Genomic DNA, 23571 nt, shown 5'->3' on the forward strand with positions numbered 1-23571 from the left:
CATGATCACTGAGTACATTAAAATCCACCAGGCATGTGTGCGTGGGGGGAGGCGTGTCATGTGACCCGCTGCTGTCATGTGACCTACAGCTGTCATGTGACCTGCTATGATTCTTCGTTTGTGTTGGAAGCAGCAGCAGCAGTATCGGGCACGTTGTCTTCTTCGCTGCTGAACGGGAACCAGGTGTACGCAGGTGACACGAGACCGATAGAAGAGGTGCGTGTTTGTGACGTTACTCTGTTACTTTGTTGCTCAGTTTAACGTTGTTGTGTTTCAGCAGTTCGCTGTTTTGACCTGTTTCCGGGTTATAAACACCCGAACAGACACTTTAAACGGTCTGAAATGCAACTGTAACTCTGCAGTTTGTGTGAAGTCAGTCTGACGGGGTTTTCTCCATCTGCTGTCTGCCGTACTTCATTCAGTAAGAACGACATTAAAGATGACTTCACGCGGTAGAAGCCTTTAACGGTGGTTAATTAAACGCGGGAAACATATTATGAATCGGCAAATTGTCCTGATTAATTCGGCGTAATTTAGAAAACCAACCACACACGTGACGTAATTTGATACCATGTAAGTATCTTGTAAGTGGGGAGCTCTGCCGAGGCTGCTGCTCCCATTCTGTCCGCTTGAATCCGGTGACGTAGTTCTCTAAACTCAATGGAAGAACACAATGGTATTTCAACATTTATCTGCTGACTCGGCGAAAAATGCATTTAATTCTTTAAAATCAAGAGATTTTTAGACCGGGTCCTGGACAGAAACACACGGCTGGTTTAACAAACTGCTCCCGGTCAGCCCGCATATCATTTTCGCGCCAAACTTAGTTAAAAATGATTATAATAAATATGTATTTCCTGCGTTGGTGAAAACGATCACTCTATAAATGTTGATTGGGACAAATTATGAATCGGGAACTCGTTTGAATTAATTCGACTCACAGTAATGAAACTCGCGTTATTTGTTTTGAAATGTGACGTTTTACAACTGGTTTAATGACGCTGTGTACGACCTATTTGTGTGGAACTCTGACTGCGATCATTTAAGGGGGTCTGGGGGGTCCGTACCTGGACCACTTTAACAGTAGATGTCATTTCCTGTATTCTTTTATCCGGTTAAAGTGTAGTATTATTATTATTATTATAGCATGCAGGATTTTATCTGCATTGCGATTTAAAAATAAGTTGAGAATTTCCATGATAAGGGTCAGGAGCCCCCATGAGGTTTAAAAAGCTCTCACTTCCTATCACAGTAGAGAAGTGAAAAGGCCTAATTTAAATAATTCAGAATGTAAAAATGTATTCCTTCATGCAGAGAGACCACCAGGATTTGTTTTGCACTAAATGATGTTCACTAAAAACAGATGCGTCTTATCTGTGACGCAATAACAAATATATATATATATTTTTTTAAATGTAAGATAACTGAATGTGATTAAATCCACTGTCATATTGAAACTACAACTTTCTAATGGACTACAAATGGCTCATCTCCTCTTCCTCCCATGTTGATTGGTTGTGTTAATAGTCATCTGACTTGACGAGGAACCTTCAAGAGAGAAGCCGGACTCTGTGCCAGTAATGGCCATGCCGTTGATGTCACTTCCTGTTGATGTCACTTCTTGTTGATGTCCCTTTGTGTGGTATTTCAGATGCAGGCGGCTGCGTTTTTGTGTTACTTCCTGTTCTCCCTGCTCGGCGGCGGCTGTGCTGTGCCGGCCGCAGACGAGGTCACTTACCTGCCCGGTCTTTCGAAGCAGCCGAGCTTCAGGCATTTCTCCGGATACCTGAGTGTGGCCGACGGGAAACACCTGCACTACTGGTCAGCACCCGACGCACCTCCGACACACACCCGACACACACCCGACGCACCTCCGACACACCTCCGACACACACCCAGCGCACCTCTGACACACACCCGGGACACACCTCCGACACACACCCGACGCACCTCCGACGCACCTCCGACGCACCTCCGACACACACCCGACACACACCTGACGCACCCGGGACACACCTCCGACACACACCCGACGCACCCGGGACACACCTCCAACACACACCCGACGCACCCGGGACACACCTCCGACACACACCCGACGCACCCGGGACACACCTCCGACACACACCCGGGACACACACCCGACGCACCCGGGACACACATGACGCACTCTGGACACACTCGACGCACCTCCGGCACACCTGAAGCACCCGACGCACCTCCGACACACCTCTGACACACCTCGATCATTTCATCTTTGATTGTGTTGTTGTTCTGGTGTTCAGGTTCGCAGAGTCCCAGAATGACCCGACCTCTGACCCCGTGGTGTTGTGGCTGAACGGCGGCCCTGGCTGCAGCTCTTTGGACGGGTTCATGACAGAGCACGGCCCCTTCCTGGTAGGTCACCCTCGGACTTGGCACGCCTCGGTGTGATGTCACAGCGGCACCTGATGACCTTTTGACCTCCACATTGTTTCAGATCCAGGATGACGGTGTGACGCTCGAGTACAACCAGTACTCCTGGAACAAGGTCAGTGAGCCGGATACCGCTCTCCACGAGTTACAGCCACCTAAACCATGTGACCAAACCCATCTGATGACTCATTGGTTAATGTAGATTCATGGAAGCTGAGTGGTTCACTGTTTCCGGGCAGATTGCCAACATGTTGTACCTGGAGTCTCCAGTAGGCGTCGGCTTCTCGTACTCCGATGATAAGAACTACGCCACCAACGACACCGAGGTCGGTGACACGCTCGAAACTCGGCTTCTGATTGGCTCACAGGTTCACGCTGTCTGATTTAACACGTTGTTGTTGTTTTCTCTCGTCAGGTGTCAATGAACAACTACCTGGCGCTGAAGGAGTTCTTCCGTCTGTTTCCAGAGTTCAGCAAGAACCAACTGTTCCTGACCGGCGAGAGTTACGGAGGAATCTACATCCCGACGCTCGCCGAGAGGGTGATGGAGGACGGCAGCCTCAACCTGCAGGTACACACTGGTGCTACACACTGGTGCTACACACCGATACACACGGATACAGATATTGCAGTATACTGCACGCTGATACTGTAGTACTACATGGAGATGGTAGTAATCTTGCTATAAAGACAGAAAAAGTGTCCGGTCATCGTTGCTGTTGGGATGCTCAGGTTAGCGACCCCGTCATGCTAGCTGCGTCTCACCTGTCCTGCAGGCCATCGCCGTGGGCAACGGGATGTCCAGCTACGAGATGAACGACAACTCCCTGGTGTACTTCGCCTACTACCACGGCCTGCTGGGCAGCCGGCTCTGGACCCAGCTGCAGGCCTTCTGCTGCAGCGGCGGCAAGTGCAACTTCTACGACAACCAGGACATGAACTGCTCCGCCGGCGTGAGTCTCCACAGACGGTCTACGAGCTAAAAATCAGGTCTGACCTGGATCTGGTCCTCGTAAACCAGGTTTGAATCTGGTTTATGAGGACCTGAATCTGGTTATCAAGTGTGTTTGTTTCTTCTACAGCTGTTTGAGGTTCAGGAAATCATCTACAATTCTGGACTGAACATGTACAACCTGTACGCTTCCTGTCCAGGTGGAGTCCACCAGAGAGTCAGGTAACCTTTGACCTCTGTGTCATAATGTGTATATCAAATTCTGCTGAATATTAAACACAACACCTGTAGTTCGTGCTAGAAGCTCACCTGTAGTTCCTGCTAGAAGCCCACCTGTAGTTCCTGCTAGAAGCTCACCTGTAGTTCGTGCTTGAAGCTCACCTGTAGTTCGTGCTAGAAGCTCACCTGTAGTTCCTGCTAGAAGCTCACCTGTAGTTCCTGCTAGAAGCTCACCTGCAGTTCCTGCTAGAAGCTCACCTGCAGTTCGTGCTAGAAGCTCACCTGCAGTTCGTGCTTGAAGCTCACCTGTAGTTCCTGCTAGAAGCTCACCTGTAGTTCCTGCTAGAAGCTCACCTGCAGTTCGTGCTTGAAGCTCACCTGTAGTTCCTGCTAGAAGCTCACCTGTAGTTCCTGCTAGAAGCTCACCTGCAGTTCGTGCTTGAAGCTCACCTGTAGTTCCTGCTAGAAGCTCACCTGTAGTTCCTGCTAGAAGCTCACCTGCAGTTCGTGCTTGAAGCTCACCTGTAGTTCCTGCTAGAAGCTCACCTGTAGTTCCTGCTAGAAGCTCACCTGCAGTTCGTGCTTGAAGCTCACCTGTAGTTCGTGCTAGAAGCTCACCTGTAGTTCGTGCTAGAAGCTCACCTGTAGTTCCTGCTAGAAGCTCACCTGCAGTTCCTGCTAGAAGCTCACCTGCAGTTCGTGCTAGAAGCTCACCTGCAGTTCGTGCTTGAAGCTCACCTGTAGTTCCTGCTAGAAGCTCACCTGTAGTTCCTGCTAGAAGCTCACCTGCAGTTCGTGCTTGAAGCTCACCTGTAGTTCCTGCTAGAAGCTCACCTGCAGCAGGTGTAGTCTGACCTCAGAGCTCACAGGTGACGGGTTAACTTCCTGTCGTCATCAGTGTTGAACGAGGCGAGGTGGTGATCAGAGATCTGGGGAACTCCTTCATCAACCATCAGGCGACTCTGCTGTTGAACCAGGTGTGCATCAAGTCAGCTGACTTCTGTTTACATTAACGTCACCTGATTGGACAGTAATGAGGTTCTTCTGACTCTCCGAGTAGAAGTTACGAGGTCTGGCGTCCCAGCATCTGTCCGTCCGTCTGGACCCCCCCTGCACCAACTCCACCCCCTCCACCCTCTACCTGAACAACCAGTACGTCAAAGCGGCGCTGCACATCAGCCCCAAGGCCCTGAGCTGGGTCATCTGCAGGTAACGCACCTGAACACGACGAACCTCGTTAACACTCTGGTTGGAGCCGTTTCTAGTGGACTGTGCGGGTACATAGAGTACAGGTGTGATGGGATGACTGACTTTGTGTCAATAAGTTGTGAACAGATGACCTCTGATTGTGTTGCAGCTCGGAGGTTAATGTGAACTACGGTCGTCTCTACACGGATGTCAGGAAACAGTACCTGAAGCTGCTCGGTGCGCTGGTCAGTGAACGCAGCGTGCCTGTTCTCCTTTTATTTTTTTAAGTTTTTTTATTTTTTTTAACTTCCTCATTAAACACCACCAAGCCTGACAAGTTGCATTCAGTACATTTCCAAAGCAGTAACTCCACCTGTACAGGTGAGGCCTGTTGGAGAGTGACAGGAAGTGACAAAAAGCCTTGTCTAAACAGGAAGTTAAATAACTAATGTATAGCGCTGTTCAATCACATCCTGATTTAGTAACATGTCAACCATTTATCTGTTTGGGGAGCTATAATTGTTTTAAGTTTTGAGTTTCACTGGCTACGCTAATTATTTTGTTTAACTAGTTGGGATCAAATATCAATAGAAATGACCACGTAGTGATTGGCTGATGTATCCCAGTGGGCGTGGCTGGTGTATCCAGGTGTGGGCGGTCGTGTCCATGTTTAAACTGTTGTTCTCTGCAGAAGTACCGGGTCCTGGTCTACAACGGGGACGTGGACATGGCCTGTAACTTCATGGGGGACGAGTGGTTTGTCGAGTCTCTGAACCAGGAGGTAACTTTTTAAATCAAAGTTATTGATCAATTATTAGGTTAAGCAGTTTGATATTATGATGTATTGTGTGGAGTTTGTGAATAAATGCAATAAAGACACTAATCAAGCAACTCCAGCTCAGGCGCTCTTAAGATGGACTGATCTTTTAAGGTGGACTGACATTTCCAGTTTGTCATCAGCTTATTTAATATTTATAGATTTATTTTTTTAACTGAGGACATTGATCGGTCTTGTTGTCTGTTAACGGTTAATGATTAACATCCCTGAATACAAGCCGGGTTTCAGCACCGACCGGCCGCTGATGTTTGCTGCTTTATCATTTGCCAGAATGTTTCATAACGACGACGGATGCCCGATCAATAAGTGGATCCAGCTGTGATCGTAGAGTCTCATTCATGTTTGTAACTGATTATCATCAGAGACTCCAAACGGAACCAGTTCTGTAGGTGGAGTTAGGAGGTTAGGGTTGGACCAGGACCAGGACCGAGGGGGGGGCTGTAGAACCATCAGGGGGTCTCCAGGTGTGCTAACCTCCGGTGTCTCTCAGGTGCAGGTCCAGAGGCGTCCGTGGTTCTACAACGACGTGGACGGTCAGCAGGTCGGCGGCTTTGTTAAAGATTTTGACAACATCTCCTTCCTCACTGTCAAGGTAAACGTGCTCGTCTTCATCAGCTGACTGTGTGATGTCATCGTTGTGCTGCCGCCGGTTACCTGTCATTTAAAACACCTGACCTGGACGTGTGTCCTCCTGCAGGGTTCTGGTCACATGGTCCCGTCGGACAAACCCAGCGCTGCCTTCGCCATGTTCACCAGGTTCATCAAGAAGCAGCCGTACTGACCTCTGACCTCCTTATGGACTCTTCAGGCTGCCCCCCCCCCATTTACTGCCAGCCAATTGGCAGAGCCCTGCTTTGTGCTGCCTGGTTATTGTCACAGGAAATTAATAAAACGTCTCAATCTCAGCCAATCACGTCACTCCTGTCATCAGTCGCCTGTACTGGTGACACGTTGCCATGGAAACGAGCACTGCCGTCTTTCTCGAAGATTTTGAATGTGAAACTTGTTTTTGGTGATTTTTGTTGTACGAAGGGAATAATCTGAAAATAAAGTTGGATCTTTAACTCGACTCATTTTCATTTCTACTGGAAACTATTAACGTTTGTTTTACTGCTTATTATTTGGTAACATTTCAGAAAACAAACCACTGTTTCAGTGTTATCAAAGTAGTTGCACACTAATTAATTACTATCAGTCGACCAATCGCAGCTCTAGTTCACTGAAGAGAACACTGTAGCATACGATGGTTATTTGGTGACCTTTTGACCTCGGCTGCTCGGTGACCTTTTGGGGGCTCAGCCAATCGGAAACATTAATATCCATCGGTAATGGATATTAATTTGTGATTTAGAAATGTGTTCATCCAGCCTTTGTGAAGTATAGTTCTGCTTGTTTAATTCTTTATAAATAACATTCATCAATAATGAGATACGTTTAACAAATTAAACCTTTATTACTCAGACTAACGGGTTTCAATCAAAGTGGGGCTTCTGGTCAAAAATACAAACCAATCAGTTCTTTGATGATGCAACAGCCGAGAGTTTCCCATCATGCACTGGGTCAGTGGAGTGCAGCGGGACGTCTGTTTCCTGCTGTAATGTAAATAGTTGTCTGTTTGACCCGTTTACATGTCTGTCTGTACTTCCTGTCTGTCTGTGAGCACAGACAGACAGGTCCACTGAGCGAGTATAACCGTGGTGCATGCTGGGACATGTTGATACTGAAGTTTCCCAGCAGACCCTGAAGGCAGCAGCAGCAGGTGAGTTCAAGTTTAGAGTTTTGACTTTCAGAGTGACCTGAGAGTGTTGGCTCACCTGCAGCTCACTCACCTGGACTCACCTGAGCAGGTAAGGCTCTTCATTCTGGCTGGACTGGGTTTACTGGTGTCTCAGCTGGACTGGGTTTACTGGTGTCTCAGCTGGACTGGGTTTACTGGTGTCTCAGCTGGACTGGGTTTACTGGTGTCTCAGCTGGACTGGGTTTACTGGTGTCTCAGCTGGACTGGGTTTACTGGTGTTTTAGCTGGACTGGGTTTACTGGTGTCTCAGCTGGTCTGGGTTTACTGGTGTTTTAGCTGGACTGGGTTTACTGGTGTCTCAGCTGGACTGGGTTTACTGGTCTTAGCTGGACTGGGTTTACTGGTGTCTCAGCTGGACTGGGTTTACTGGTGTTTTAGCTGGACTGGGTTTACTGGTGTCTCAGCTGGACTGGGTTTACTGGTGTTTTAGCTGGACTGGGTTTACTGGTGTCTCAGCTGGACTGGGTTTACTGGTCTTAGCTGGACTGGGTTTACTGGTGTTTTAGCTGGACTGGGTTTACTGGTGTCTCAGCTGGACTGGGTTTACTGGTGTCTCAGCTGGACTGGGTTTACTGTTGTCTCAGTTGGACTGGGTTTACTGGTGTTTTAGCTGGACTGGGTTTAGTGGTGTCTCAGCTGGACTGGGTTCACTGGTCTTAGCTGGACTAGGTTTACTGGTCTTAGCTGGACTGGGTCTACTGGTGTTTTAGCTGGACTGGGTTTACTGGTCTTAGCTGGACTGGGTTTACTGGTCTTAGCTGGACTGGGTTTACTGGTGTTTTAGCTGGACTGGGTTTACTGGTCTTAGCTGGACTGGGTTTACTGGTCTTAGCTGGACTGGGTTTACTGGTGTTTTAGCTGGACTGGGTTTACTGGTGTCTCAGCTGGACTGGGTTTACTGGTGTCTCAGCTGGACTGGGTTTACTGGTCTTAGCTGGACTGGGTTTACTGGTCTTAGCTGGACTGGGTTTACTGGTGTTTTAGCTGGACTGGGTTTACTGGTCTTAGCTGGACTGGGCTTACTGGTGTCTCAGCTGGACTGGGTTTACTGGTGTTTTAGCTGGACTGGGTTTACTGGTGTTTTAGCTGGACTGGGTTTACTGGTCTTAGCTGGACTGGGCTTACTGGTGTCTCAGCTGGACTGGGTTTACTGGTGTTTTAGCTGGACTGGGTTTACTGGTGTCACAGCTGGACTGGGTTTACTGGTCTTAGCTGGACTGGGTTTACTGGTGTTTTAGCTGGACTGGGTTTACTGGTGTCTCAGCTGGACTGGGTTTACTGGTCTTAGCTGGACTGGGTTTACTGGTGTTTTAGCTGGACTGGGTTTACTGGTGTCTCAGCTGGACTGGGTTTACTGGTGTTTTAGCTGGACTGGGTTTACTGGTGTCTCAGCTGGACTGGGTTTACTGGTGTCTCAGCTGGACTGGGTTTACTGGTGTTTTAGCTGGACTGGGTTTACTGGTGTCTCAGCTGGACTGGGTTTACTGTTGTCTCAGTTGGACTGGGTTTACTGGTGTTTTAGCTGGACTGGGTTTAGTGGTGTCTCAGCTGGACTGGGTTCACTGGTCTTAGCTGGACTGGGTTTACTGGTCTTAGCTGGACTGGGTTTACTGGTGTTTTAGCTGGACTGGGTTTACTGGTCTTAGCTGGACTGGGTTTACTGGTGTCTCAGCTGGACTGGGTTTACTGGTCTTAGCTGGACTGGGTTTAATGGTGTTTTAGCTGGACTGGGTTTACTGGTCTTAGCTGGACTGGGCTTACTGGTGTCTCAGCTGGACTGGGTTTACTGGTGTCTCAGCTGGACTGGGTTTACTGGTCTTAGCTGGACTGGGTTTACTGGTGTTTTAGCTGGACTGGGTTTACTGGTGTCTCAGCTGGACTGGGTTTACTGGTGTTTTAACTGGACTGGGTTTACTGTTGTCTCAGTTGGACTGGGTTTACTGGTGTTTTAGCTGGACTGGGTTTAGTGGTGTCTCAGCTGGACTGGGTTCACTGGTCTTAGCTGGACTGGGTTTACTGGTCTTAGCTGGTCTTGGTTTACTGGTGTTTTAGCTGGACTGGGTTTACTGGTCTTAGCTGGACTGGGCTTACTGGTGTCTCAGCTGGACTGGGTTTACTGGTGTCTCAGCTGGACTGGGTTTACTGGTCTAAGCTGGACTGGGTTTACTGGTCGTGGCTGGACTGGGTTTACTGGTCTTAGCTGGACTGGGCTTACTGGTCTTAGCTGGACTGGTTTACTGGTCTCAGCTGGACTGGGCTTACTGGTGTCTCAGCTGGACTGGGATTACTGGTGTCTCAGCTGGACTGGGTTTACTGGTGTCTTAGTTGTACTGGGTTTACTGGTGCCAGTTGTCCAATGTGGACGTGGGGGGCTCAGATCACCTCTGGATGTGGTCTGAGGGATCGGATCTCAGTGCATTCACACCTGTACTCATAGCTGTCCACCTGTAATCGGAACTGGAGGTGTGCAGTTTGAAAGATGTGGTTGTACTATCCAGGTGCATTATGGGAAATGTAGGATCCAGTGTTTTTGGACTGGAAGTTAGGATATCACATTTAGTTTGTCTCACACAACATTTACTGAATGCAAGAAACGCAGTGAAGCACAGGAGTGACCTTTAACCTGACTGAATAACAAACACCTTTTAAACAGCTTAAAAAAACACTTGTTTACTTATTAAACTGTCTGTCTGTCTGTCTGTCTGTCTGTCTGTCTCTCAGGTGAGCAGCGATTGGCGGGGCCATGGACCAATCACTGTCCAGTGGGCGGGGTCATGTAAGCGTGCTCACTTCTTTCCCGCCCTCTGTGGGCAGAGATGTTGCTGTTGCTGTGGTGAAGCCCCTGGGAGCTAGCCTGGGAAACCCCGACACCCGCAGCCTACTGCGCACAGACAGACAGGTGTGTGTGTGTGTGTGTGTGTGACCTCTATGGAAACTTGAACACACACTCAGGTGTTGATATGTAATCGTGTTCAGTGTTGGATCAACAATTGAAGTTGAGTGTAGAAATCATTCACCCGGTCTTAGTTAGTTAACAACCCTGTTAAAGTCATCTTAGTAGCTTACTAGCATTGATAGACCCAAGGGCCTGGGCTGCATGAGATTTCTGCCTAAAAGCCTATTAAAGGCAGTTTTTCTGGCCACTGTCGCCGTAACGCCCCTGGGTGATGTTGGGACTTTGAAATTGTACTGACTCTGGAAATCTTGAGCGTATTCTAGTCCTGCTCAATGTGTTAAGTGTCCTGAGATGACTTCTGTTGTGATGACACTATAAATAAAATTGAATTGAAATTGAATTGGTGGCAACCTGTCAATCAGCAGGTAAGCCCCGCCCCCTAAAGCATCCCCTGCTTTCTGGTCTGGTGGACTCTAAATGGACCATAATGTACTAAATGAACATCATGCTGGATTGAAGAAGACTTGAAACTAGAGATTGAGACCATAAACTCATGTTTACAATGTTTACTGAGATAATACATCAAGAGAGAAGTAGGACCATTTTCTCATAGACTTCTATACAACCAGAGAGGAGTCGCCCCCTGGTGGCCAGCAGAGAGAAGTAGGACCATTTTCTCATAGACTTCTATACAACCAGAGAGGAGTCGCCCCCTGGTGGCCAGCAGAGAGAAGTAGGACCATTTTCTCATAGACTTCTATACAATCAGAGAGGAGTCGCCCCCTGGTGGCCGGCAGAGAGAAGTAGGAACATTTTCTCATAGACTTCTATACAACCAGAGAGGAGTCGCCCCCTGGTGGCCAGCAGAGAGAAGTAGGACCATTTTCTCATAGACTTCTATACAACCAGAGAGGAGTCGCCCCCTGGTGGTCAGCAGAGAGAAGTAGGACCATTTTCTCATAGACTTCTATACAACCAGAGAGGAGTCGCCCCCTGGTGGACGGCAGAGAGAATTGTCCAGAGAAACTGTCAAGAAACTTCTTCATATGTACTGAGACCTGAGTTGGAAGACAGGTTTGGTTTAAACAAGCCGGGTTCAGACACTGATTGATTACGTTTGTGTTTTCAGGTGAAGTGGACGATGGAGGTGCTGTGTTATGGTTTGACTCTCCCATTGGACGGAGACACCGTCAAACTCTGTGTAGATGTCTACACTGACTGGCTGATGGCCCTGGTTTCCCAGAGAGACTCCATCCCTCCACCAATCAGCAGAGAGCCCAACCTGTACACTCAGAAGATCCTCCGACACCTGTACAGCCTGTTCCTGTCCAGGTAGACTGTCACACCTGGACTGAACCTCTGACAGACACCTCAACACTAATCACAGACCATATCCCATGACCTTTAATGAACCCATGATCTTTAAGAACCAGATCACCTATGACAAGGCCCAGATATGGAAGTGGTGCTTAAGGCAGTTCCAATGGTGCTTTAGAGGTCTAATGGTATTGTTCCGGAGCTACAGTTTGGTAAGAGGTTCTAGGTATCCTTTGGGCAAATCCAGGTGTCCTTTGGGAGGTTCCAGGTTTCCTTTGGGAGGTTTCAGGTATCCTTTAGGAGGTAGCAGTAGTGCTTAAGAAGGTCTACTGGTATATTAGACGTCCCAGGCATCCAATCCAATATGAGGTTCCAGTGGTGCTATAGGAAGTCCAGCGGTGTATTAGGAGGTTTCAGGTGTATTTTAGGACCTTCAGTGGTTCTTTAAGAGGTCCTAGTGGTACTTTAGGAGGTTCCACTGATAAATTAGGAGGTTCCAGGTGTCCTGATCCAGTGGTGCTTTATTTGCTTCCAGTGGTGAATTAGGAGGTTCCAGTGGTCAGAGCAGATGTCCCAGAACTCCTACTTCTGGTCATTGAAGGAGTTGTCTCTTAGGAGTTTAGGGACTCTTTTATTTGGTTCATGTAATATGCTGATGGTTATAGGTAGTGATAGTAATAGTAGTATCATGCTGATATATGTATTCCTTGTCCCCCTCCCCAGGTCAGACCAGGTCAGTCCGATCTACCTGTCTCTCTGTCAGCAGGTGTTGTGTGCAGTTCAGGCGTTGGCCAGAGACAGTGCTGTGATGAGCAGAGACACCTGGGAGACTCTGCTGAACTTCCTGCTCCGCATCAACCACACCATGCTGGCTCTGCCCACCAGTACAGGTGAGCCTGTGACCCCGCCCCCTCTGTTCCGCTCACCTGTCTCTCTCCCTCTCACACATGTCTGTCTGTCTGCAGGCAGTGTGTCCGAGCAGCTGTCCCCCCTGTCGATGGCGGTGCTGTTCGAGGTCTGGTTGCTGTCATGCTCTCGGTGTTTTCCGTGTGGCGTTCTGTGGCAGACGGCCAGACGGATGCTGAGCGGCTGCAGACATCAGCCTGCGGTGGTGGACCAGTGGAACCGGGTCATCGCCGCACTGACCTCTAGGTGTGCAAACACACAGACTCACAACTATTCCCTTCTCGGGGCTCAGTGCATCATCTCGTCTCATCACGTTGTTACAGGTTGTTGCTGTTGACCTTTGGTCCGTCCTTCCCTCACTTCAAAGTCCCAGATGAAGACGTCGCTCTGATCCCTGCAGACATGGATGACGAGCGAGTCCATCAGACCTGGTTCAGGTTCCTGCACCTGCTCAGGTAACACACATTCAGTGCGAGTAGATCCAACAGATTCATATATACTTCATGTGGTTTTCCACCAAACAACAACACCTGTACACACACTCAAACATCCTCTTCTCCAGTTATTCCATATTTAAATGGTGAAGTCCTTCAGGATCATCTCGTCTCTCGAATCTTGTAAAATTTTTCGTATAAAATGTCAATTGGACTGTAATGCTCTTCTTATACACTGATAAGAAGAGACGCCACGATTATCATGATTATAACAATTTATGATAACAATATTATAAGGATATCTATAGTCAGAAGCTGGCAACAAACAAACCTTGAAGTTATATGTAGTTTTTACCCTTTCTGACTTCAACAACCCTCCTTTCAGTAACCCGGTGGATCTTTGTTGCCCCGTGGTTGCTGGTTCTAATCCTTCCTCCCACGATGAGCCGTTAAGAGGAGACAGTCAACTGCCAAACATCTTCTTCAGAGCCATGAGAGGAGTCAGCACACTGGTCGACGCCTTCCTGGGTACACTGACCTCCGACCTCAACCTCACCTCTGACCCCCAACCTGACCCTGACCCTGAGGGGTCCCGTGGTAGTTTATGTCCCAGTTAGTAACTGTTTACTCTGTAAACTTTATCTTACTTTCTCATCTCGGGTTGTCTTAAGTTACTACAGAGCTCAGAGTCATTTTCTAACCTGGCAGTTTGTTGCCCTGGGTTTTACCTGTCAGGCTACATACAGGCGGCTGCCTCTTCCGCTGACTGTTATACCTGCATACATTACCCTGTGAGATTTAATTAAGATTAGTGTATTTTAGTGTGTCATAATAAAGCAATTTACATAATATTTCATTTTTTCATCGTTAGACTACAATTCATATCCTCACCGTTATGTTGTTGTATCTTCATTTGAACTGTTCTGTGGTCACGCAAAGTGCTGTATGTTAACATTTAACTTCACATCCTAAATATTATTTTGGTTTTAGCCAGTAAGTTGTTGGTGTCCAGGAGAAACTGTTGTTTGTACTTGTGTTTCTGCAGGTGTGACTGTAGTCAACACAGAACCAGCAGAGCCGCTTCTGCCAAACACTGGTATACACACATTATATTTATACACATATACATATATATTTGTATATTCATCCTGCCGTTATTGCTTTCCTTGTTGCTGTTGCGGTAGTTGTTGTTGATATTGTTGCTGTGTTACTCCAGGACTTCCAACGAGGATCCATTTCAGAGACCGGCTGCCTTCTCTCGGTAATTCACAGTGGATCCAATCAATCAGATAATCAAAGCAGAGTCCTCTGACAGCAGCACCAGAACCTGGTCTGCTCCAACAGTTAATTTTATTGGTAACATCAATGAAAAATGCACCTGCAGTCTTACCTGACCTTTAGTTTTCAGTGTGAAGTGTCTGTTTCCTACCTGGTCTTCTCGCAGGTGTTGCTGTGACCCGGAGCCCGTTCAAAGACCGCCTCCCCTCCTACGGTAAGCCCCTCCTCCCCACCTGGATGTGATTGGTGGTTTTTTGTTCTGTAGAACGAGAGAATACCTGTTCTCTGGTGTCCTCAGGTATCTCTCGACCTCGTTCTGGCAGCGCCCCTCCCATCCCAATGAACATACTGAGCGTGCCCAGTTCCCCTCCCTCCACCGCCTCCCCCCCTCCACACAACAGACGGTTAAAACCTGCGAATGTTTCCAAGGCAACCAGCAAACCTCCTGTGGTACGATGGTATTTGTGTATGGAATGATCTGCAAAATACCCCCCGATTCCCTACATGACTCCTTATCTGTCCGGGTACAAGACTCTACCTGTCCAGGTACAAGACTCTTTACCTGTCCAGGTACAAGAGTCTTTACCTGTCTGGTTACAAGACTCTTTACCTGTCCAGGTCCAAGACTCTTTACCTATCTGGTTACAAGACTCTTTACCTGTCCAGGTACAAGAGTCTTTACCTGTTTGGGTACAAGACTCTACCTTTCTGGGTACAAGACTCTTTACCTATCTGGGTACAATACTCTTTACCTGTCCAGGTACATGACTTTCTACCTGTCCTTGTCTTGTCTTGGTATGTTTGAACAATGTTACTTATGGGCTTCATTCCTCTCTCCTCTCAGACACCTTTCTCCGCCCATCACTTGAAGTCCTCCTCCCTGGCTCCTCCCTCCTCCCACCGCCTGTGCTCCTCCCCTCTACCCTCTCCCTCCCCCCTCAGGTGTAACGTGGACTCCCTCCTCCACCTGTTCGGTGGCTGGCTGTTTGATGCTGCTTTGATCAAAAAAGACTGTGGTCTGTCCAGTCAGTACTCTGTATTACTGCACACAGTAGAGGTTCTCCCTGTTATCACCTTCATATGACGAGCTCTCTTTGTGTCTTCTCCAGCCGCCCAGTGTGATGTCACTGTGAGGTCATCGAGATGGGCGGCTGGTAGAGCCGAGGCCTGCGGGACACTCTGCAGGATCTTTAGCTGTAAGAAAACTGCAGAGGACATCCTGTCGGTCTACCTGTCCAGGTACATGTCTATCTACCTGTCCAGGTACTTGTCTCTTTACCTGCCCAGGTGCATGTCTATCTACCTGTCCTGGTACTTGTCTCTTTACCTGCCCAGGTGCATGTCTATCTACCTGTCCAGGTGCATGTCTATCTACCTGTCCTGGTACTTGTCTCTTTACCTGCCCAGGTGCATGTCTATCTACCTGTCCTGGTACTTGTCTCTTTACCTGCCCAGGTGCATGTCTATCTACCTGTCCAGGTGCATGTCTATCTACCTGTCCAGGTACTTGTCTCATTACCTGCCCAGGTGCATGTCTATCTACCTGTCCGGATACTTGTCTCTTTACCTGCCTAGGTGCATGTCTATCTACCTGTCCAGGCACTTGTCTCTTTACCTGCCCAGGTGCATGTCTATCTACCTGTCCAGGTACTTGTCTCTTTACCTGCCTAGGTGCATGTCTATCTACCTGTCCAGGCACTTGTCTCTTTACCTGCCTAGGTGCATGTCTATCTACCTGTCCAGGCACTTGTCTCTTTACCTGCCCAGGTGCATGTCTATCTACCTGTCTCTTTGTCTGTCTAGCTGTACAGTTCTCTCTGTACTACTATAGAATCTGGTGAAAGTTGCCGTTCTGTCCGTTTGGTTTGTTTTCAGTTCATAATAAACATAATTTAATTTAAAACTTGCGTGTGTACTTCCCTCCTCCGTCCAACCTTCAGGTTCTACCTGGTCCTCCTTCAGGGTCTGCAGGTCTCACAGGAGGTGTGTCCTCCCGTGCTGGCCTCCATCCTGCTGAACTCCACCTGTCTGTTCTGCTGTGACCTGAGAGGAGTCAACCTGTTGCTCCCGTCATTCATCGCAGCTTTGGAGAACGTGTTGCTTGACAGGTACAAGTACTTCAAACACCGCAATAACTGTGAATACTACTCATTCAATACTCATATGGCAGATACCTCACAGCCTGATCCAGTCCAGTGAGGCTCAGTGAGTCTCACCTGGGACGGGTGAGTCTGGATTGCTGAGTTTTTATAGCCTCTTGGTTCAGAGGAGGAACAATCTCATGTTCTGTTTTTACCTGAACATCATTAGAAGCTGGCAGCTCGTTTCACAGCATGTGACGGCAGGTAACTCTCTCTCTCTCTCTCTCGCTTTGTGTCCCCCAGAGAGCTGTTGAGGTTTAAGAGTTTTGTGGGTCTGGTGGATTTGAGGCGAGCCTCCATCCTGGTCCTGCTGTCCCTGCTGCCCCTCCCTCTGCAATTTGATTCTGTCCAATCAGAGGTGAGCGTCTATACACCCTGTTGAACATACACCTGTGCAGACCTGACCTGGAGCTCACAGACGCAGTAATTGTGTGTGTTCAGGTGTTATTGGATGGACGGTTCAGTGGTGATGATGTCACCGCAGGTAGCTTTCTGTCTCTGAAGCCCCGCCTCATCAGTGTACTGATTGGAGCTCTGCAGACGGAGACGGACACCTCCAACACACAGATAATACTGGGTCTGTTACTGTTACCGTCTCACTCACTCACTCACTCACTCACTCACTCACTCACTCACTCACTCACTCACTCACTCACTCACTCACTCACTCACTCACTCACTCACTCACTCACTCACTATCTCACTCTACTGTGTTTCTGTGAGTCTGAATTATGTCTGTTTTGTGTAGCGGCCATGTTGAACCTGGTTCAGGACTCGGCTCTGTCAGAGGCTGCAGGACAGACTCAGAAGGTGAGCCCACTGATATCTACTGAGATCTACTGATGTCTACTGACATGACAACATGTCACTTTGGATGGTCATCATAACCTTACAGAAATGAAATCTTATACTTAATGTTTAAGAAGTAGCTATAAAACCTAAAATACTTAATTTACTTTTGTTTCCAGGAAACCGAGTCCAAGCAAGATGGAGCCAGTAGACCCAGATGGAGCGGGGGGACCAGTGGAACCAGTGCAAATAGATGGACCAGAGGAACTGGTACTTAATTATGAGGATTGGATTCATAATGTTGGCCATCATGTCATGGAAATCTGAGAGAAACTGTGTGTGTGTTGCCATGGTAACCAGTTGTCCAGTCAGATGCAGCAGGGGTCCTGTGGGTTCAGTTTGTTCGTCTCCTGACTCAACGTTTGATGGCTCAGTGGAGGAATGACTCAGCAGTTTGTTTGTCTGCACTGGAAGTACTGGGAGGACTGGCTAAGGTGGACACACACAAACACACACATACACACACACACACACCCATCCAACCAATGGTAAGCGTTACCGTGACCCTCTCCGCCGTCCTGCAGGTGGAGGTGAGTGTGGAGGAGAGTGAGAGGAGGCGAGCGGTCACTTCGGTCTGTAGTTACATCGTGTTCCAGTGCAGTCGTCCTCCTCCGCTTCACTCCAGAGATCTGCACTCCATCATCGTCGCTGCTTTCTACTGTCTGAACGTCTGGTTAACTCAACACCCCACCATGCTCGACCACCAGGTAACTAACCAAGAGGTAACCAACAGTCAGGTAACTAACCTAGAGGTTACCAACAGCCAGGTAACTAACCAAGAGGTAACCAACAGTCAGGTAACTAACCTAGAGGTTACCAACAGTCAGGCAACTAACCAAGAGGTAACCAACAGTCAGGTAACTAACCTAGAGGTTACCAACAGCCAGGTAACTAACCAAGAGGTAACCAACAGTCAGGTAACTAACCAAGAGGTAACCAACAGTCAGGTAACTAACCTAGAGGTTACCAACAGCCAGGTAACTAACCAAGAGGTAACCAACAGTCAGGTAACTAACCAAGAGGTAACCAACAGTCAGGTAACTAACCTAGAGGTTACCAACAGCCAGGTAACTAACCAAGAGGTAACAAACAGTCAGGTAACTAACCAAGAGGTAACCAACAGTCAGGTAACTAACCTAGAGGTTACCAACAGCCAGGTAACTAACCTAGAGGTAACCAACAGTCAGGTAACTAACCTAGAGGTAACCAACAGTCAGGTAACTAACCTAGAGGTAACCAACAGTCAGGTAACTAACCAAGAGGTAACCAACAGTCAGGTAACTAACCAAGAGGTAACCAACAGTCAGGTAACTAACCTAGAGGTAACCAACAGTCAGGTAACTAACCTAGAGGTTACCAACAGCCAGGTAACTAACCTAGAGGTAACTAACCTAGAGGTTACCAAATGCCAGGTAACTAACCTAGAGGTAACTAACCTAGAGGTTACCAACAGCCAGGTAACTACCCAACAGGTAACTAAAGGTTAAAGAAATCCTTCTGCATCAGCAGGATTCAAAGTGTGTTTATATGCAGGTCTGATGCTTTCAGGAGTGTTTGTTGGAGGTCCTGGAGATCGTGGAATTGGGGATTTCGGGCTGTAAGTCCAGACAGGAACAGGAAGTGAGGTGTAAAGAGGAGAAAGAACTGAACCCAGCCTCTCTGAGGGTGAAGGAGGCCGCGGAGGCCACGCTGAGCTGGTGAGTAAAACAAACACACATGTAGATGTACTAGATGTTTTTCACCTCCACTACCTGACAGTACATATCAGACCAGATTTAGATCAGATTCGGCCTGATCCTTTAATTAATCGGAGGCTGGTTTAGTCTGATCTTTATTGGTATCTCAGTGTGATGCAGGTTTCGGGGGCCTTCCCCTTCCTTGGAGGACTGCTTGATGAGGATGCTCTGAATGGCTGCCCCACTTTGAGCGACAGCAGTATGAAGAAGTTCAGATATTTAGTGGTGGACAGCTCAATCATCCTGGCCACGCTGGAACAACCACAGGGACCTGAACAGGGTCAGTCCTGTCTCACTGATCCTGAACGAATTATAAACAGAAACACAAACCCTCGTACAGCAGGAAGAATCCTAATGTTTTGAATTTTGTGTATAGCATCATATCCGTCACTCACAGTGCTGATCAGAGGACCGCCAGGAGCTCACACCTGGACTCTCCAGCTCCACCTGCAGCCCAGAGAGGGAAGAACGGACACACAGGTGACCACTTCTGTCAATAACCAAAAACAATAAAATACGTAATTTGTAATAATACAACCTGTAAACGTGTGTTTCTCAGACTTGAGATCAGTGTTGGATCCCTCCTGTCTTGTTATCTATTGTATCCCAGACTTCAGACTACTGGATCCCAGAGCAGCGCAGTGTTGCCCAGGAGGATGCTGGGATACGATGCAAAATCAAACATCAGCTGTTTCCTGAAAACATGGACCGAGTTGCCTCAGTTAAAGCAGATCTGAGTATTCCACCGCTACACGAGACCGTTACTGAGGAGGTACCCACCTGGTCCAACCCAGATCCTGCTGAATATTGATTCTACCTTAATCTTTTCACCTGTACAGATCACTGTGGTGTTCCTCAGGGATCACGTTTAGGACCTCTTCTTTCCATTTACTTATCTGGATGATGTTAAGAGCTGGATGTCACAGAACTTTGTGAAGAAACATTTAATTCAGACAGACGTTGCTTATCTGTCTCTCTGTAAAGAATTAGCCCCTGCCCATGTGTGGGGAACTCACCGCTAAGGTACAAACTGCCCCTCCTCCTCCGTCAGGTGCAGCAGCAGCTGGAGCGTCTGCAAGCAGTATTCAAGAGGCAGCGACAGGTCGAGGCTCGGCCACAGGTGAGCGGACGGTCGGTCATCATGAAAACCTGCAGGCCTCCGCCTCAAATCACTGACTTCCAGACAACACGACTCTTCCTGTCCCACCTGGGCCTGCTGACACCTGAGACCCTGAAGGTGCCAAGGACAGGCCACAGTATATTGATTCATTTAGACCTGTCGTCTCACATGTCTGTCTGACCTGTCTCTCCCTCTCACCTGTCCAGAATCCAGGTACCAGTGGTGTCCCGGCTCAACTGGTGTCTCTGGACTCGTCACTTCCAGGTTTCTCTGAGGATCTCAGACATCTGGACCAGTTGCCGTCCAGAAACTGTGATTCCGCCTTCATCTTTTACATGAGATCAGGACAGAAGACAGCAGCTGAGGTCATAGATGCCTGTCTGTCTGTCTGTCTGTCTGTCTGTCTGTCTGTCAGTCAGCTGCTGAGGTCTCTCCTGTGGCCTGTTTTAAATTGTTTTTCTTTCCACAAGAAAACCACAGCGACTTCAACACTCCCCACTTACAAGACAGTATGGTGTGTATTGTGAATGTTGCACAGTGAGAACGTGGCTGAACCTGTTTTCTCTCTGTAGATCCTGAGGAACGTGGAGTCCAGCTGCAGTGTCCCGTCTCACTTCCTAGACTTCCTGTCATCCCTCGGATGGCCGGTGGAGGCAGGGCGGCGACAGGGCATCGGAGTCAACACCAGCTGTTCAGGTCAGTGCTCTTATTGGTTCCTTCTTATTAATAGAACACTCCTGGGGGTATGAGGTTACCTGAGGTCATTGATTGTTTTCTGATGTCTCCCAGAATTCCCTGCTGTGATCGGTGACAGTGGAGGGGGCGTGTTCAACGGGGAAAGGTTTGTCCTGATGTACACCGACGCCCTGACAGAGATCACCTTCATCGTCCCCTCATCATTACACAGTGAGTGTCTGATGTCCACATACTGAGGTCACTATACTGTTGTCTGGATCAGGAGAGGAGCTCCATATAAGGAGAGGTGGTTCCATATAAGGAGAGGTGGTTACATATAAGGAGAGGTGGTTCCATAAATGGAGAGGAGGTTCCATATTAGGAGAGGAGCTTCCATATAAGGAGAGGAGCTTCCATATAAGGTGTAGTACTTCCATATAAGGCGTGATCTTATAGGGAGAAGTACTGCCATATAAGGAGAGGAGGTTCCATATAAGGAGAGGAGCTTCCATATAAGGAGAGGAGGTTCCATATAAGGAGAGGTGGTTCTATTTAAGGTGGAATCTGAAGATGTTTTGTTTAACTTTATTAAATTATTGTTGTTTTTGTGTTCAGCAGCTGACTTTTCAAAGAACCCAGATCCCAGCAAGGACTCACCAACCCACCAACCCACAGTATGGACCTTCAAAAAGGCTTTTCATGTAGTTATAATTATCTTTCTGTCTGTCTGTCTGTCTGTCTCTGACCCGTCTGTCTTCCTGCCCAGACGTCTCCAGTTGAAGACATGAAGTCTCCTCGTTTGTTGTCGTCTGTTGGCTCTGAACCTAAAGTCCTGATCGTCTGGGTCGAACGCTTCGAGGATATCGGTAACTAACTTTATTAACAGTATGATTACTAACATTACATTGATATGTTAATTAGTACTTTAGCAGGGTTCCCACTAATTAGTCCCACTGAATGCATCCTGCTAGTTGTTTGCTATACTCACAAGGAAAATATGTTGAGAATTGAATTAGATGTCAATAAAGATGTAAAACAAAACACAACAAACATAACTTCATGTCTGAGGACCCCAGCTCTGCTCAGCACCTCCTCAGGTGACCTGATATCTTAACGGGAGATCAAGTTCAACCAACATGAGTCCAACATGGAGTCTGGAGTGACAGGAGTCTTTGTGTTTCAGAGAGTTTCCCTCTGTCTGACCTGCTGTCAGAGACCAGGACAGAAACAACAACCAGGTGAGACACACACACGCACACACACACACACATATACACACACACACACACACACACATATACACACACACACACACATATATACACACACACACACACACACACACATATACACACACACACACATACATACGCACACACACACACACACACACACACACACAGACACACGCACACATATATACACACACACACACACATACACACACACACACACACACACACACACACACACACACACACAGACACACGCACACACACACACACACACACAGACACACGCACACACACACACACACACACACACACGCACACACACACACACGCACACAGACACACACACACACAGAGTGGAAAATCTTCAGTCTTGTTAATCACAGAGCTGTTATCGTCTGTCTGCCTGTCTGTCTGTCTGCCTGTCTGTCTGCCTGTCTATCTCTCTGCATGTCTGCATGTCTGTCTGTCTGTCTGTCTGCCTGTCTGTCTGTATGTCTGTCAGTGCATCAAACGTCCAGCTGGTCTTCGTCCATCCTCTGAAAACCGGACTCTACCGTATCCGGTTCCATGGAAATGCCAACAGCAAGTTCAGTCTGGTTCTTCCATTGGTCAACGGGAGTGTGGTCAGCAAGCGGTCTTTGGGTATGTCTGACTGACTGTCTCACCGACCGTCTCACTGACTGTTTGACCGTCTCATGACCACTCACTGACCGTCTGACTGACCGTCTGACTGACCGTCTGACTGACCGTCTCACTGACTGTCTCACTGACCGTCTCACTGACTGTTTGACCGTCTCATGACCACTCACTGACCGTCTCACTGACCGTCTGACTGACCGTCTCACTGACCGTCTCACTGACCGTCTGACTGACCGTCTCACTGACTGTCTGACCGTCTCACTGACCGTCTGACTGACTGTCTCACTGACCGTCTGACTGACCATCTCACTGACCGTCTCACTGACCGTCTGTCTGACCGTCTCACTGACCGTCTTTGGTCGGTTGTTGATCCGTCTTGGTCTCTTTGTCGTTTTTCATGATTGAGACTTTGTTTCTTTCTGTCTGCAGGTTTCCTGGTTAGAGAGACGGTGATCAACTGTTGCCATCGGCGACGGTTAGAGAGTGACTCCACCCCTCCGTCCCATGTCAGACGGAAGCACATGATCAATGACATCATCCTTCGCTATCGCTGCCGGCGCTCTGAGCCCGCCTTTTATGCCGCCCTATTCCAGGACCCCTGACCTTTGACCTTTAGCTCTCTGACTGCTATTGGGCACAGTTTATAAAGTGCCCATATTCAGCTTGGTGTTGGTGGGAGGGGTCAAACTAACACAGGACCCAGGAGATCCCTGTTCAAGTCCCAGAAGAAATATTTATTTATTTTGTCACATCAGTTGTTCCAATCATAATTCCTCCTGTTACACGGTTTTCTGTGACAACATGATGATGTCACCTGCAGGTTTAATAAACTGTGTGAAAACCTCTCTGCTCACAGTGGTCTCTGTGTGTGTCCTGTAGAAACCTCACGTTCTGATTGGTCCTCTGGTGTGATGTCATCCCCTCAAAGGGGCTTT

General features: G+C 48.1%; 2 protein-coding genes and 1 long non-coding RNA gene across 7 annotated transcripts; 2 read left to right on the forward strand and 1 right to left on the reverse strand.

The window, feature by feature from the left end:
* Window positions 1–81: 81 nt before the first annotated feature.
* Window positions 82–6676, forward strand: ctsa (cathepsin A). 2 transcript variants are annotated; one of them, XM_084036119.1, is made up of 15 exons: window positions 101–216; window positions 281–421; window positions 1652–1821; window positions 2286–2397; window positions 2480–2530; window positions 2655–2741; window positions 2831–2986; window positions 3192–3368; window positions 3498–3589; window positions 4485–4563; window positions 4647–4795; window positions 4944–5019; window positions 5466–5555; window positions 6103–6204; window positions 6310–6676. In XM_084036119.1, exons 3-15 carry the CDS (start codon window positions 1652–1654, stop codon window positions 6391–6393), a joined length of 1425 nt encoding a protein of 474 aa, XP_083892245.1. In that variant the 5' UTR covers window positions 101–216; window positions 281–421; the 3' UTR covers window positions 6394–6676. The 2 variants fall into 2 exon arrangements, with proteins under 2 accessions (XP_083892244.1, XP_083892245.1); XM_084036118.1 differs by lacking the exon at window positions 281–421 and having other exon boundaries at window positions 82–216.
* On the reverse strand, window positions 3573–4420 carry LOC311030543. Its single transcript, XR_014598999.1, has 3 exons — window positions 4397–4420; window positions 4229–4276; window positions 3573–3652 (listed from the first exon to the last, which is right to left on the reverse strand). It is a non-coding gene; the product is annotated as an uncharacterized lncRNA (long non-coding RNA).
* A 626-nt stretch (window positions 6677–7302) lies between the features above and the next one.
* LOC311030221 (ral GTPase-activating protein subunit beta-like) lies at window positions 7303–23485 on the forward strand. 4 transcript variants are annotated; one of them, XM_084035858.1, is made up of 33 exons: window positions 7303–7371; window positions 10132–10309; window positions 11436–11638; window positions 12347–12513; window positions 12589–12775; window positions 12853–12984; window positions 13349–13575; window positions 14009–14059; window positions 14180–14224; window positions 14408–14455; window positions 14540–14691; window positions 15086–15266; window positions 15351–15480; window positions 16182–16349; window positions 16626–16740; window positions 16824–16959; window positions 17131–17192; window positions 17351–17441; window positions 17532–17665; window positions 17756–17938; window positions 18780–18928; window positions 19078–19247; window positions 19344–19447; window positions 19578–19739; window positions 20019–20204; window positions 20294–20452; window positions 20660–20783; window positions 20877–20993; window positions 21378–21436; window positions 21529–21628; window positions 21946–22000; window positions 22500–22639; window positions 23066–23485. In XM_084035858.1, the coding sequence occupies exons 2-33, from the start codon at window positions 10154–10156 to the stop codon at window positions 23236–23238; spliced, it is 4266 nt and encodes a 1421-aa protein (XP_083891984.1). In that variant the 5' UTR covers window positions 7303–7371; window positions 10132–10153; the 3' UTR covers window positions 23239–23485. The 4 variants fall into 4 exon arrangements, with proteins under 4 accessions (XP_083891984.1, XP_083891983.1, XP_083891985.1 ...); XM_084035857.1 differs by having other exon boundaries at window positions 7327–7459; XM_084035859.1 differs by having other exon boundaries at window positions 7327–7459; window positions 21381–21436.
* The last annotated feature ends 86 nt before the right edge of the window (window positions 23486–23571 follow it).

The sequence above is a fragment of the Eutrigla gurnardus genome (genome assembly GCF_963514095.1).
Source record: "Eutrigla gurnardus genome assembly, chromosome: 2".
Lineage (NCBI taxonomy): Eukaryota > Metazoa > Chordata > Actinopteri > Perciformes > Triglidae > Eutrigla > Eutrigla gurnardus.